This window comes from Pundamilia nyererei, unplaced genomic scaffold (genome assembly GCF_000239375.1).
Source record: "Pundamilia nyererei isolate P.nyererei 1_Seehausen unplaced genomic scaffold, PunNye1.0 scaffold00083, whole genome shotgun sequence".
In the NCBI taxonomy this organism is placed as follows: Eukaryota; Metazoa; Chordata; class Actinopteri; order Cichliformes; family Cichlidae; genus Pundamilia; species Pundamilia nyererei.
This window is the reverse complement of record NW_005187484.1, coordinates 496,607-507,971: the sequence shown is the minus strand read 5'-3', so window position 1 is coordinate 507,971 and position 11,365 is coordinate 496,607. Positions and strand designations below refer to the sequence as shown.

The window sequence follows — 11,365 nt, the reverse complement described above, 5'->3', positions numbered from 1 at the left end:
TAAGTGAGGAGCAATATCGAAACAAAGCGTTGAAATTCAATACGTTTCCAGTTCAGTCCTGCATTAAACTGAAGAACTGAAACGGCCACTGAAGACGTATTTAGAACTCGCGCTCGCCCCTCTGTGGCAGGTGTCCGCAATAGCAATCTGTACACAACTGCTAGATGTTTTCACTTTCTATTTTGGGGAAGCAGTACCAAAGTTGTGAGAGCAGTCAGGCATTTCAGATTAATCTTCCACACTCGGATCATTTTTATGGAAGACAAGGAGGCAACACGCACCTGTGGCCAGTGGTGAGTTCGTGACATGTGACAGCGTTGTTTGAAGTGAAACTTCGATTTAAAAGTATTTTTAAATGAGTGATTACAGTTAATTTGATAACCGGAAAGTGAACGTGAATAAACCACCACGTAAGGTGAATAGATCGGTCGGAGTCAAAAAACTGAAGAGAATGAGTGTCAGAATGGCAATTATGTCTGAAAGAAACAGGCACATTGTCCTGATCTGCTCATATATAAAAGTCTTTGTTAGAAGTTTGCAAACCAAGTACGGTTTCGGTGACTGAAAATTGATATGGAACGGTAAAATGCTTTAAATCTGTTTTCTAAAGAGGGCCCAGTCTCAAAAAGCTAGAGTCAGTCCACTCTTTCACTGTGTATTAAGCCCATACTGTGCTCTGCTTCAATTAAGCTGCTGCTTAATGGAAACTGCGTGAGTCTGACAGTTTACGTGAATCAAAAGCAGTCTTAGTTTCGTTTTCAGGAAGGCTCTCCCTAATAAAGATATTTTCGTGTTACTGCTTCACTGAATAAGGTGTGTCTCATCTCTAACTGATTGTTAGCAATAATAAATCTGCAATTTTTCTCCTCTCTCCTCACTGCCTGTGCTTTTACTGTGTTAACACGTAGCAGCACAGTCCAAAAAAGAGAGTCCAGCTGTATTACAGGCAGGGCATACTTGTCACTTCCTATAGTAGCATTCGTAGGACAGCTGAACAAAAAATGTGGTTCTCGGGTACATACTTTATTTCTGTGTTTGTTTTTGAATGTGACTTCCCTCGCTACAAAATGACATACGTCTTTCCTTCTATTGTTGTTTAAGCCACAAAGAGGTCGCTGAAGCCAACTTTGCTCTACATGAGACGCACTGCAGCCGATTCCTATGTATCTGTCCGGACTGCAATGAATCAGTTCCCAGGGATCAGCTGAAGGATCACAGAGAGGAACAGCATGCAGAGGTACAAACACGGTGAAGCTGTTTATTCACACAGATCCACTTCATGGAGATCATTTCAGAATTTCAGCACAGGCCACAGACAGAGTGCTGTCATTCCCTCCGCGTTGGTACACCTTTCTACCTTTTGAGTATCAGCATGTGTCTGTGTAGTGAGCAATTTGCATATTTGCCAAACAAGTGACTGCTCCCAGATTCAGTCCTGGGAGGAGATATGAATGCTTTTGGGGGGCATGTCAGGCAGATCATCAGGTGTAAAAAAAAAAAAAAAACCCACCCCATATGGAAAAGAAATAGAAAAAACTTATAAAAGACTTGCATCCGATGTGGCATACTTCATATAGTGAATCATATAAGGCTTATATGATTTACTCATGAAAGTGGCCACTGTCATATATTGTTTTAGTAAGAATCTAAAACATACAGGTTTCATTTATATAATTTTTCTAGGGATCTTATATCTGTTTTAACTCTTGCATGCTTTTCATACAAGTTTCACACAAGACAAATACAAACTTTATAAGATTTATATATCTTTTCCAAATGGGACTCCCTGGAGCTCCCTGCTGTGGTGACCCCTGGTGAATAAAAGGAAGCAGCTGAGAGTAGTTTTGTGTATCAGAATATGATGGATCCCTCAATTATTGGGCAAAATGTAGGTAACAACTCAACATGAAGGCAGTGAGATTTATGAGCTATTCCAGTGTTTACTTTGTTTTACTTTGTTTTAAAAAGAGTTGGTGTTCTCACAATGTGAAAAAGTAAAACACGTACACGACGCACAGACACAGCACAGCACATCTATGTAAATCTGCAAATTTCCTTGTTATCAGGTGAGGTGCTCCAAGTGCAACAAGAAGATGGAACGTTCTCAGCTGATGGATCATGAGGTGAAACCAAAACCACCATTTAGGTAGACATTCAGACACATTAGAACAACATAGTGACAAATCTGCAGCTGTGGTCAGAAGGTTACATTCACTCATCATCATGGGCATGGATGTCAAGGTGATTTGGGGCTTTTAATTATTTATCAAATCTATTTTGGATTTTCTCAAAGACACACAGGATCAAGACATATACAGACTCAAATATATACATGCACCCCACTAATATTTGATTAAATGTGCCTTAGTAAGTAGCACTTTGCATTCACTTTACTTTACTTTGAGTAAGTGGAGCTGAAGGTTGCACGATGTCCTTTAAATTTGACAAGTTTAAGCTCTAGCTTGCCATGAACTGGAAAGTGCTGGAATCCCACCATCACTGTCCCCAGTGAAGACAGTCGCCATAGACTTGAGAGGGTTATGACCAAAACAGAATCCACACCTTCATGCTCAAGTTAAACTTGCAGCTGCCCACATGGACGAGCCCTAGTTATCCTAGTTATCAGGCTAACTGTGCTTTTCGCTGTCTCACAGGCTGATGAATGTGTGGAACGTCTGCAGGCATGCCAGTTTTGTGACCTAGAAGTGCCATCGAAGGAGCTGGACGGACACAGCTTGGTGTGTGGGAGCCGCACTGAGCTCTGCAGAGACTGCGGCTGTTACGTCAGACTGAGAGACCAGCCCAATCATGGCTTGACCTGCTCAGTCACTGAGAAGTCATCAAGTCCCCTACAAGCAACCAGCAGGGCACTCAAAGAGAGTAAGAGAATAATAGATTCAGCGAAAATCTCAGTAAACCTCAGTGTAATTTTATTTCCTGCTATTTAACGCTTGCCGTGCTTCTCTTAACAGCAGAAATGTCAGTAAATTGTACCAGATGTATGGCATCATTTCCAGTTGCTGATATAGAAGAGCACGAGGTATTTAAAAGCATTATTTTACATATAATAATCACAGTTTGTCAAGCTAAGCAGGCTGCTTGTTAGCAGAAAATTGAAAGGATACATGTGGATTAAAGTCACACACATACACACAACATAAAGACTAAAAATAAACAGATATGACACTGGAGGAAAATATAGGAAGCCAAGTAAAAGATGAAAATGATCAGATAGAAGACATCACGTGTAGCAGAATCACTTAAAAACAAGTCTATAGAAATGAGTTTTAAGAGTGATCCAAAGGAAGTCATTGGTTCTTCTGGTCTGATCTCCTCAGGCTTCCTCATGCCCAAGAGAAGGGAGCTGCAAATACAGTAAATATGTGTATGATTGTCTCCAGATCAGAGCATGAAAGTCTAGGTGCTCTAGCCTGTTCTATTTCATAGAGAGGAAGAATGTGAGGCTCAGAGTTAAGGACCAAATCAAACTGAGCTCACAGGTGTTGAGCAACAAGTTTAACATTTGTGTGCAGAGGGTCACATATCTCTCAGTAATGTTTATGTCCTTTGAATAACACCTCATATTACTGTATCACCCCAATAATACACTTTGCTCTCAGACTGCAGGCTTACTTGTGGTTTCTAGGGCATTTAAAAATAGAATGGGACACAGAGCCTTCAGCTTTCAGGCCCCCTTTCTGTGGAACCAGATCCCAGTTTGGATTGTGGAGACAGACACCTTCTTTTAAGATTAGGCTTAAAACTTTTTGATAAAGCTTATAGTTAAGTTAGGATCAAAATCCTCCCTTAGTTATGCTGCCAAAGACCTAGGCTGGTTCTGCCAGAAGTTTTTTCCTGTTAAAAGGGGGATTTTCTTTGCCACTGTCACCAAGTGCTTGCTCATAGGGGGTTGTTTGATTGTTGGGGTTTTCTTTGTATTATTGTTGGGTCTTGACCTTACTAGTGTATTTTTTTTGCTCTTTATAAATAAAACTGAATTGAATTGAAGGAAATTATTTTGTTTTTACACTGTAAAGAGTCACTGTATAATATCTTTTTCTGTATTCCCCACAAAACAGATGGCATGTATTACAACAACCAGGTGGGAATATGAAGTGGAAAAGCAGTCAAAGGGAGCATCAGAGGAGGAGTTGGAGGAGGAGTCAGAGGAGGAGTTGGAGGATCAGGTTGATTTCTCAAAAAAGGGGGGCATTCCCCAGCTGATGACCACCAACAAGGAATTAAACTTCTCAGACAGACCCAGCCGTGGCCCCTGGATCAATGGAGGCGACCCAGATCAAATCCGTGCATGCCCACATTGTCATCTGGCTCTGCCAGTCTCCACACTGCAGTGGCACGAGGTAATGTTTCTGAAGCACCAAGGATATAACTGAAAATCGCTGAAATTTACCAATGATAAGATGTTCCCCTCTCCTCCTGTGTGTCTGTAGGTGAAGTGCAGACGTCACATACGCTTCAACTAGTGGCAGAGCTTCTCAGAATGGAAAAGCTGCCCCCAAGAGCTTTGACCAACACCATAGGAGAGCATAAAGGCTTAGCAAGTGCACGTTTCAAACAGATCTTTAGGGTTTCTTCTGATGCTTTTATTAATGTTTACATTTTTTGTTTGTTTTTGAATTAAAGTACTTTACTCTGCATCTAAGTAAATTTCACACTCCTGATACTTACAGTCTATTAATTACAAGCACGGCCACTTAACTTTTATGCTAACCACTTATCCATCATATTCACAGTTTCCACTGCTGTGTGTGTAAAACTGGATCAGTTGTTGCAAAAAATTCTCATGATAACTCTAAAATGTTTTTATGCTCATATCATGTTAATATTCCGGCAGTGGCAATCACCTCATCTTTTGTTAGATGTGCACAAAGCAGAGGAAGAGGGGACTGATGGGAAACATGTGCTAGAAGGTGCAGAGTTCTGTATTCATGGCCCATGAATCACTAACATGCTTCCACAGCTACAGTGTGATGTTTTTACTGACCTTTCCACGCCGAAGGATATTTACATGTATGTGAGTCTTAGTCTATCGCTGACACCCAGAGCTCTGTGCACACTTTTGTTTGTTACCCTGTTAAAACTGCAAACCTGAGGACTTTGAGTTGCATGTTTGAAGTACTTCCATGAATACCAATTGTTGAACTGATATGATATATAATTTTAAAAAAAAACCCACTTCTTTACAAATGAATATACACTTAATGTGTAACCTACATGATCTTCCACTGTGAGATTTTTAAAGTTTATCCTCACATTTAAACCAAAGGTTTCCTAAACAGGGCTACACCGCTAGTTCTGTTTTGGCAAGTGCAGAGCAGAGTGCCAAGACCTGGAAGCTAAGTGTGTTTGAAGACCTGGAAGCTAAGTATGTTTGACTTCTGGTCATTTAGGCAAACGCTACTGACATATGTGCTAATATGTGCCATTTGGTTCCGTGAGCTTTCGTGTTAATAATGCCCAGATAATGTAGCTGACATTAAAGGGTCATCAGTAAATGCAGTTCATCTGGGGATTCAGGCTATACAAGCTGGTGAAGGTGATCAGTAAATCTCTTTTACCTTAAATCAATCTTCTTTAGAGGTTAAATTTAAATATTGCTTTTAGGTCTAATAAATTCAGTTTTTATTATCCTGTGTGTGGGCTTCATTCTTGGAACACTTTGCTGTAAAAAAAAAAAAAAAAAAGCTATTATATAGTGTGCAAATAAAAATAATCACAAGATTCTATGTGAGGTCAATTTTAATATTTTAGTGAGGGAAAAAAGAGATTCAAACAGTTGTAAAAGAGAAATGATGCCAACCAACTACTTAAAAGACAAACAGGATCACAGTTATTGTAAAGAAAATGTTAATATGACTGCATTTTGAAATACATCTGAAGTGCATGTAATGGTCAGAATGTATGTATCCTGACAGGCTCCCTGAGCTGAGTGCAGATGACTTCGTCAATGTAAAGAGAGCTGGCCTTCATATCGACATCCTCCTCCGTCCTCAGCTTGCAGCGCACTAGCGCCCTCTGCTGCTCCTGTGACTGAGTTGTTTCCTCACGCAGTCTGACAACACAGAGACAAAAAGACATTGCATAACGATGTGTGTCCCCTGCAGTAATATCCCCAAATACTGCACACGGTCATGAGGTTTGAGCTGTGCAGCACAAACATTTTACATCTGTTTTGTTGCAGGCCATACTTCTTGATGTGAGAGGTGAGGTGCTGGATTTCAGTGAGGAGCTGAGCCTGGGCTAGATCGTAGCACTGCTCCTTGCCGGGCCTTTGGAGACGCATAGCCAGCCGGGTATTTGCCAGATTCAGGGAATGCTCATTCTCTGTGATGGCCACTTGCAGATCCTCTCTGAGCCTCTCCTGGCTGAATATCTCAGACAGAATCTAGAGGGAATACAGGTGTCACACCAGGGGCAGCCAAGATTCACAATCTGCAGTGAAATTATTTCAAACTAATTCTACTATGAAGTTAATATTCTAACAGTGTGTTCACACCGTAACATTTCATTAGTCTGTTCCTCTGTTGTAACAAGCAGATATATGTGTCTTTGCACTGCACACATAAGGTTAGCTTGCTAATACACTTTGATAGCATTAGCAGTTTACATTGCACTCTATCCTCTCATCAAAATATGGTCACCTCTGGGACCAAAATACTAAGGTACTGTGCAAGGTGCTACTCTTGAGGCCTCAAAAATGCAAATCCAATGATGACACCACAGTTGCTATGTCTGTTTTTTTAATGTACACTCTATAATTCAGTTCCTTTGCACTCTGAATCTTTGATCTACTGGGGACAAAGTTTGATGTGATTCACATCTTTTTGGCACTCTGACCAGAGGAGAGCCCTCTGGTTACATGCAGACACATTTTGCTCTGCACATGTTGATTCTCCTGGAAATGAAAACTAAAGTGAGAGGTTTGTTTAGCAGTGTACCTGCAAATGTGGACTTTCAGCGACACTCTGACTGAAACAGAGTTTTGAAGTCAGGGAGTAATCACAATTATCTGAGGCCAACAATATCAACAATGTATGCATGCTTTTAGTCTACAAGAGGATGGGCCATTATATTTTAATAATCATTTTGCTGATGCAATGACATAAAAAAAGACTTCATGCTTCCTCATGCTTACACTTACTGCAGGGTCAGTTTGAAAACTATGCATGGCCCCTGAATGCATCATATGAAGTCAATCATACAGTTACTGTTTTGAAACGATATGAGGTATAAGGACACAGTCCATGAGTGTGTATGCACACACAAGGACAGACTGTTGTAGAGAACAGCAGATTGCACAGGCAACTTTCTTGGAAACCACACCTTCAAACTATGTGAGTAATGTGTTACAGGAAACCAAAGACAATAAATAGACAAAATGAAGTAAGAACTTGTGAGGCTATCTATGAAAGAACCAGTAGGAGTTTTAGACCATCAGAGTGACGTTTGGCAGGCCATCATTCTTCCTAACTATATAAATATAAAGGCCTGACTTAGGTCACCACAACACGTGCTAACTTTAAAGCAGAACAGAAAATGATGTGAAACCAGTCGTTAATTTAATACCTGGCAGAATGATAAACACAGCATTACATCTGCTTCCTTGTATATTACAACAAGCATGCAGTCTAACAAACCTCCCTGCCCTACCTCCGGCAGTTTCTCTTCCATCTGGCTCTTGGCAGACTTGATTTCCTGGATATGTGTCTGGAAGGCAGTTGTTGTTGCCTGGAACTGCTTCTGCATGTCAGCAGCTGTCTGCTCCAGGACAGACTGCACCAGGGCCCTCATGGACTCAGAGTTGGTCTTCTGGTGCTCTGCTTTAGCTATGTTGATATCTGAAATGTTCTCCCACTGCTTTGGAGTCACTGTCAAGCTAAGAAAAACCAAATGACGCAACTATCTTTTTAACATTTCTTGACTTTCCTTTTATGCAGAAAACTTAAGGAAATTAATCACAGCATAAGTTTAGATCTCAAGTAGGAAAAAACTAATTCATGTCTGAAAACTGTTTCTACATGTTTCTGTGTTAAACAAGAGGTTCACCTCGGCAGACTGGTGCTCTTGGTTGTGGACAGCTGCAGGTTACCGATGGAATGGGTGGTCATTACAACACAGGAGTTGTCAATGTGCTGAGCCTCAGATTTCTCCTTCAGATCCTTCTCTAAATGGTACTTGGCAGATCGGTTCAGTCTGAAACAAAACAGCAGACTTTCACTTTGGTTGGCTAGGTAGCAAACCCAAAGCCTCTGTGTGCTTTTATGATGCCCTCGAAATCAAATTGAACCCAATTTTCTTACCGAATCTGTTCACTCATCTGCTCCACTGTACGCTCCAGGAGGGAAGCCACTCCTTTGAGAACCTCCTGCTCCTTCAGCAGCTCTCTTTCCACTTCATCCTCCACCCTCTCAGCCGGGAAGCGTTTCATCCTGCAGATCATGAGCCTAATGTTACTAGGAAGTGCATCTTTACACAGAATTAGGGCTGACATTAGCTTCTTTAAAACGTATGCTTCAATCATTTCCTGGAGTCTTTGGTACCATTATTATTATAAACTTGTAAACGTTTATAATAATTTAAAAAAAATATTGCCTCACCTCTCCTCCAGACAGAGAACAGTGACTCTCAGAGGCTCTTTGGTGCCCTCCAGAGCCTTCACAACACTGCTCTGTAAAGTCATAAGAGCATCAGTCTCCAGAATGACCTCCTCCAGCTTTAGCTGCAATTCTTTTATCAGAAACTGGATATCTCTGACCCGCTGATCTGGACAGCAGAATTTTTAAAAAAAAAAAAGGAAGAACCATTACAATTCACCTCCATAGTCTTTCATTCTGTGTTAAATATTCATTTTTGCTTACCAAGTCTCTTTTGATCATCATTTTGCATGCGCCGCCATGCTTTGTCAGTCTCCTGGATCAGCCCTTTACACTCTGCCCTGAAGAGCTCAGAGTGATTCAGCATAACTTCAATGTTTTTCAAATCGGGTCCCACACCCAGCAGGGAGCTGTGGTCCGGGAACGACATCGTTCTCCACCTGGTAGTGAGTATGAGCAGGAAGGAGGAACATTAACAAGGAAGTGGAAAGAACTGTGGCTGCTGATTGTTACAGAGAAATTAAAAAATAACACCAGAGGAAAGTGCCCATGACACTCTGCTGGGTCTACTGAACACCAGCTGATCGCCTCTACTGGAATACCAAACACTTAATATCACCCTGTACAACTGCACTGCTGTGAAAAGGAGTCTTGGCCAGCCCTGAGTAATCTAACACTCATCATGTCTGAACCACCAGTGTTCTGCTTCAGAGAAGTCTTGTGTTAATGCAGCCTGAGACTGTGTCCTAAACAATGATGCAAATGCATACAGCCTGTTTTCTGTCCTGTCTCCCTCCCCTCTGCATTAGCAGATGGATTTTCATAGTCAGCCGGCCATTAAAAAGTGAATGAACAGAAACACAGTCAAAATTAAAATAACAGCTTCCGTTACCCCCCCACACACACACACACACACTCACACACACCCTCCCACCGGACAATTCAAAACATACCAGTAAAAGAGTAAAACGACATGGCAAATTTCCATTTGAAACAACACAGGGTGTCTGCCAACCCCAAAATTACTTGCCCGCTGTTCAAACTTCAATCTGATATCAGTTTCCGACGGGTTAACTTAACAAATGACAGGAGCCTAGCGTTTATGATATATACCTTCTTTGGTACAGCAGAAAACCACCAGAAGAGTACGTTTCAATGTCCTGTACCTTATGCAGGAGTTAGGCGAAACAAGTGGTTACCATAGCAACGGCTAATAAAACCTCACCAGACGCCACCGGTAAACCACCGGAGTACTGTTACATAACAACACTCAACTATGGAGAACCGGAAGAGTCACACGCATCGAAATAAAGCGTTTTAAAAATGTACTGTGCAATTAAAATTATACATCAGTAAAATAGATTTTAAAATAGATCAGATTCAGTTTCATTTACAAATTCAGTTTTAATTTCGTATTTTTGTTTAGGCATTAACAAAATAAATTATTGTTTAAATAATAAAATAAGAAGAGTAAATAATATAAATATTTCAAATTTAACGGATGTTATGATTTAATAACGAATTGTGCCATAAAAGCAATTGTGCAAATAAAAAAATATAAATCCTAATTTTAATAAACATTTTTGAATTCCAATTTAAAAAAAAAAAGATTTTCAAAATATTTTAAAGATGTAATTTATTAAATAAGTGGACTTAAGGACTTAATTAGGAATACAGATGTTTGTTTGTTTTTCTGACATTTTAAAGGGTGATCCCACTCCTTATCGATCCCTTTCCTCTTAGCTATCGGATTAACTATCATGATTCAGCTTTAAGATTAACTACAGGACTAGCTACGTAATTCACTAATAAAGCTCATTAAGGCAATGGTGTGTGGTATATGTGGCAAACGTACAGACATTCTTTACTTTAAAATGAGGTCTTTAAAGGATGTGTGTATCAGATACTCACAATAACTTCTGTTTAGAGCTCCAGACGATTTTCTGTGTACAGGCTGTAATCAGCTGACATGTGCTGCTACTCCTCGGAAGTTTCCTGCTCTTTGTGGATTTCCAAAACTGAATTTAACAGAATGTAACCTAAAATTTAACAAGCTAACCTGGCTGATTTCCATTATACTGTTTATCCTAACTTTATACTAGGCACTAAACAGGTACAAAAGTGAAAATCAGTAAATAAAACTAAGCATTATCGGTGTAAATTCAGAATATCTCTGCTATATGTGACAGGTGAGACCTGAGTCTGGGAACTGCCCCTGGTGGGCGGAGCTGGTCTTTGCTCCTTTCATAAGCTCAGGTGTGGGCAATTAGGTATTCCCCAGCAAACCTGAAGCTGCCAGTGCTTGGTCCAAGTTGGGCAAGTTGGTGTTTTTAATTTCTTTCCATGAAAGCTTGATGCGGGTCCCCCTAAACTTCTGTCAGAACGGTAGGTTACACAACAATGTACCACTTAAGCTCTGGTTGTTGTGGCCGAGGTTTAGTTATTTGCACCCTTGTAGGTGGGAAACATTGCGTTCCCGTGAGAACAGTGTAGTAGACTTCACCGCCACTGACCCACATTTATTAGGGTGTGACATGAACTTGTGGACAGGTAACAAAAACAATAGGCCTACAGCTGAGGAATATTCCTGTGTTTTACTGTCCTGCGTAAGTCATCTCCTGCCTTTTATTTACAGAGTACCGAGTGCTGCTTTGCCAAGTGGATTTCTGGCTGCGGGCAAAGGACCCGACACATCAGAGTGTTTTAATTTGTTTATACTGGTGCTGGAGGGGCTTGAGCACCCGCCCCTT

General features: G+C 40.7%; 2 protein-coding genes across 5 annotated transcripts; one reads left to right on the top strand and one right to left on the bottom strand.

Annotated features, from left to right (window-relative positions):
* Nucleotides 1-148: 148 nt before the first annotated feature.
* On the top strand, nucleotides 149-5,649 carry xaf1 (XIAP associated factor 1). 2 transcript variants are annotated; one of them, XM_005738326.1, is made up of 7 exons: nucleotides 149-293; nucleotides 1,102-1,237; nucleotides 2,067-2,123; nucleotides 2,655-2,880; nucleotides 2,976-3,040; nucleotides 4,080-4,361; nucleotides 4,452-5,649. In XM_005738326.1, the coding sequence occupies exons 1-7, from the start codon at nucleotides 256-258 to the stop codon at nucleotides 4,482-4,484; spliced, it is 837 nt and encodes a 278-aa protein (XP_005738383.1). In that variant the 5' UTR covers nucleotides 149-255; the 3' UTR covers nucleotides 4,485-5,649. The 2 variants fall into 2 exon arrangements, with proteins under 2 accessions (XP_005738383.1, XP_005738382.1); XM_005738325.1 differs by having other exon boundaries at nucleotides 2,973-3,040.
* A 104-nt stretch (nucleotides 5,650-5,753) lies between these two features.
* tekt1 (tektin 1) lies at nucleotides 5,754-10,807 on the bottom strand. 3 transcript variants are annotated; one of them, XM_005738323.1, is made up of 8 exons: nucleotides 10,527-10,807; nucleotides 8,880-9,055; nucleotides 8,619-8,784; nucleotides 8,322-8,450; nucleotides 8,068-8,214; nucleotides 7,672-7,897; nucleotides 6,210-6,406; nucleotides 5,754-6,073 (listed from the first exon to the last, which is right to left on the bottom strand). In XM_005738323.1, the coding sequence occupies exons 2-8, from the start codon at nucleotides 9,043-9,045 to the stop codon at nucleotides 5,914-5,916; spliced, it is 1,191 nt and encodes a 396-aa protein (XP_005738380.1). In that variant the 5' UTR covers nucleotides 9,046-9,055; nucleotides 10,527-10,807; the 3' UTR covers nucleotides 5,754-5,913. The 3 variants fall into 3 exon arrangements, with proteins under 3 accessions (XP_005738380.1, XP_005738379.1, XP_005738381.1); XM_005738322.2 differs by lacking the exon at nucleotides 10,527-10,807 and adding an exon at nucleotides 9,729-9,869; XM_005738324.1 differs by lacking the exon at nucleotides 10,527-10,807 and adding an exon at nucleotides 9,782-9,869.
* Between the last annotated feature and the right edge of the window lie 558 nt (nucleotides 10,808-11,365).

What these genes read in the sequence shown, in the direction of transcription:
- xaf1 (XM_005738325.1), top strand. Translation starts at nt 256, where the DNA reads ATGGAAGACAAGGAGGCAACACGCACCTGTGGCCAGTG. An exon ending in ACACGCACCTGTGGCCAGTG is followed by an intron (nt 294 to 1,101) that starts GTGAGTTCGTGA and finishes TTGTTGTTTAAG; the next exon opens with CCACAAAGAGGTCGCTGAAG. An exon ending in CTGATATAGAAGAGCACGAG is followed by an intron (nt 3,041 to 4,079) that starts GTATTTAAAAGC and finishes CCCACAAAACAG; the next exon opens with ATGGCATGTATTACAACAAC.
- tekt1 (XM_005738323.1), bottom strand. Translation starts at nt 9,045, where the DNA reads ATGTCGTTCCCGGACCACAGCTCCCTGCTGGGTGTGGGACCCGATTTG. An exon ending in GTTCTCTGTCTGGAGGAGAG is followed by an intron (nt 8,451 to 8,618) that starts GTGAGGCAATAT and finishes CATGATCTGCAG; the next exon opens with GATGAAACGCTTCCCGGCTG. An exon ending in AAGAGCACCAGTCTGCCGAG is followed by an intron (nt 7,898 to 8,067) that starts GTGAACCTCTTG and finishes GGTTTTTCTTAG; the next exon opens with CTTGACAGTGACTCCAAAGC.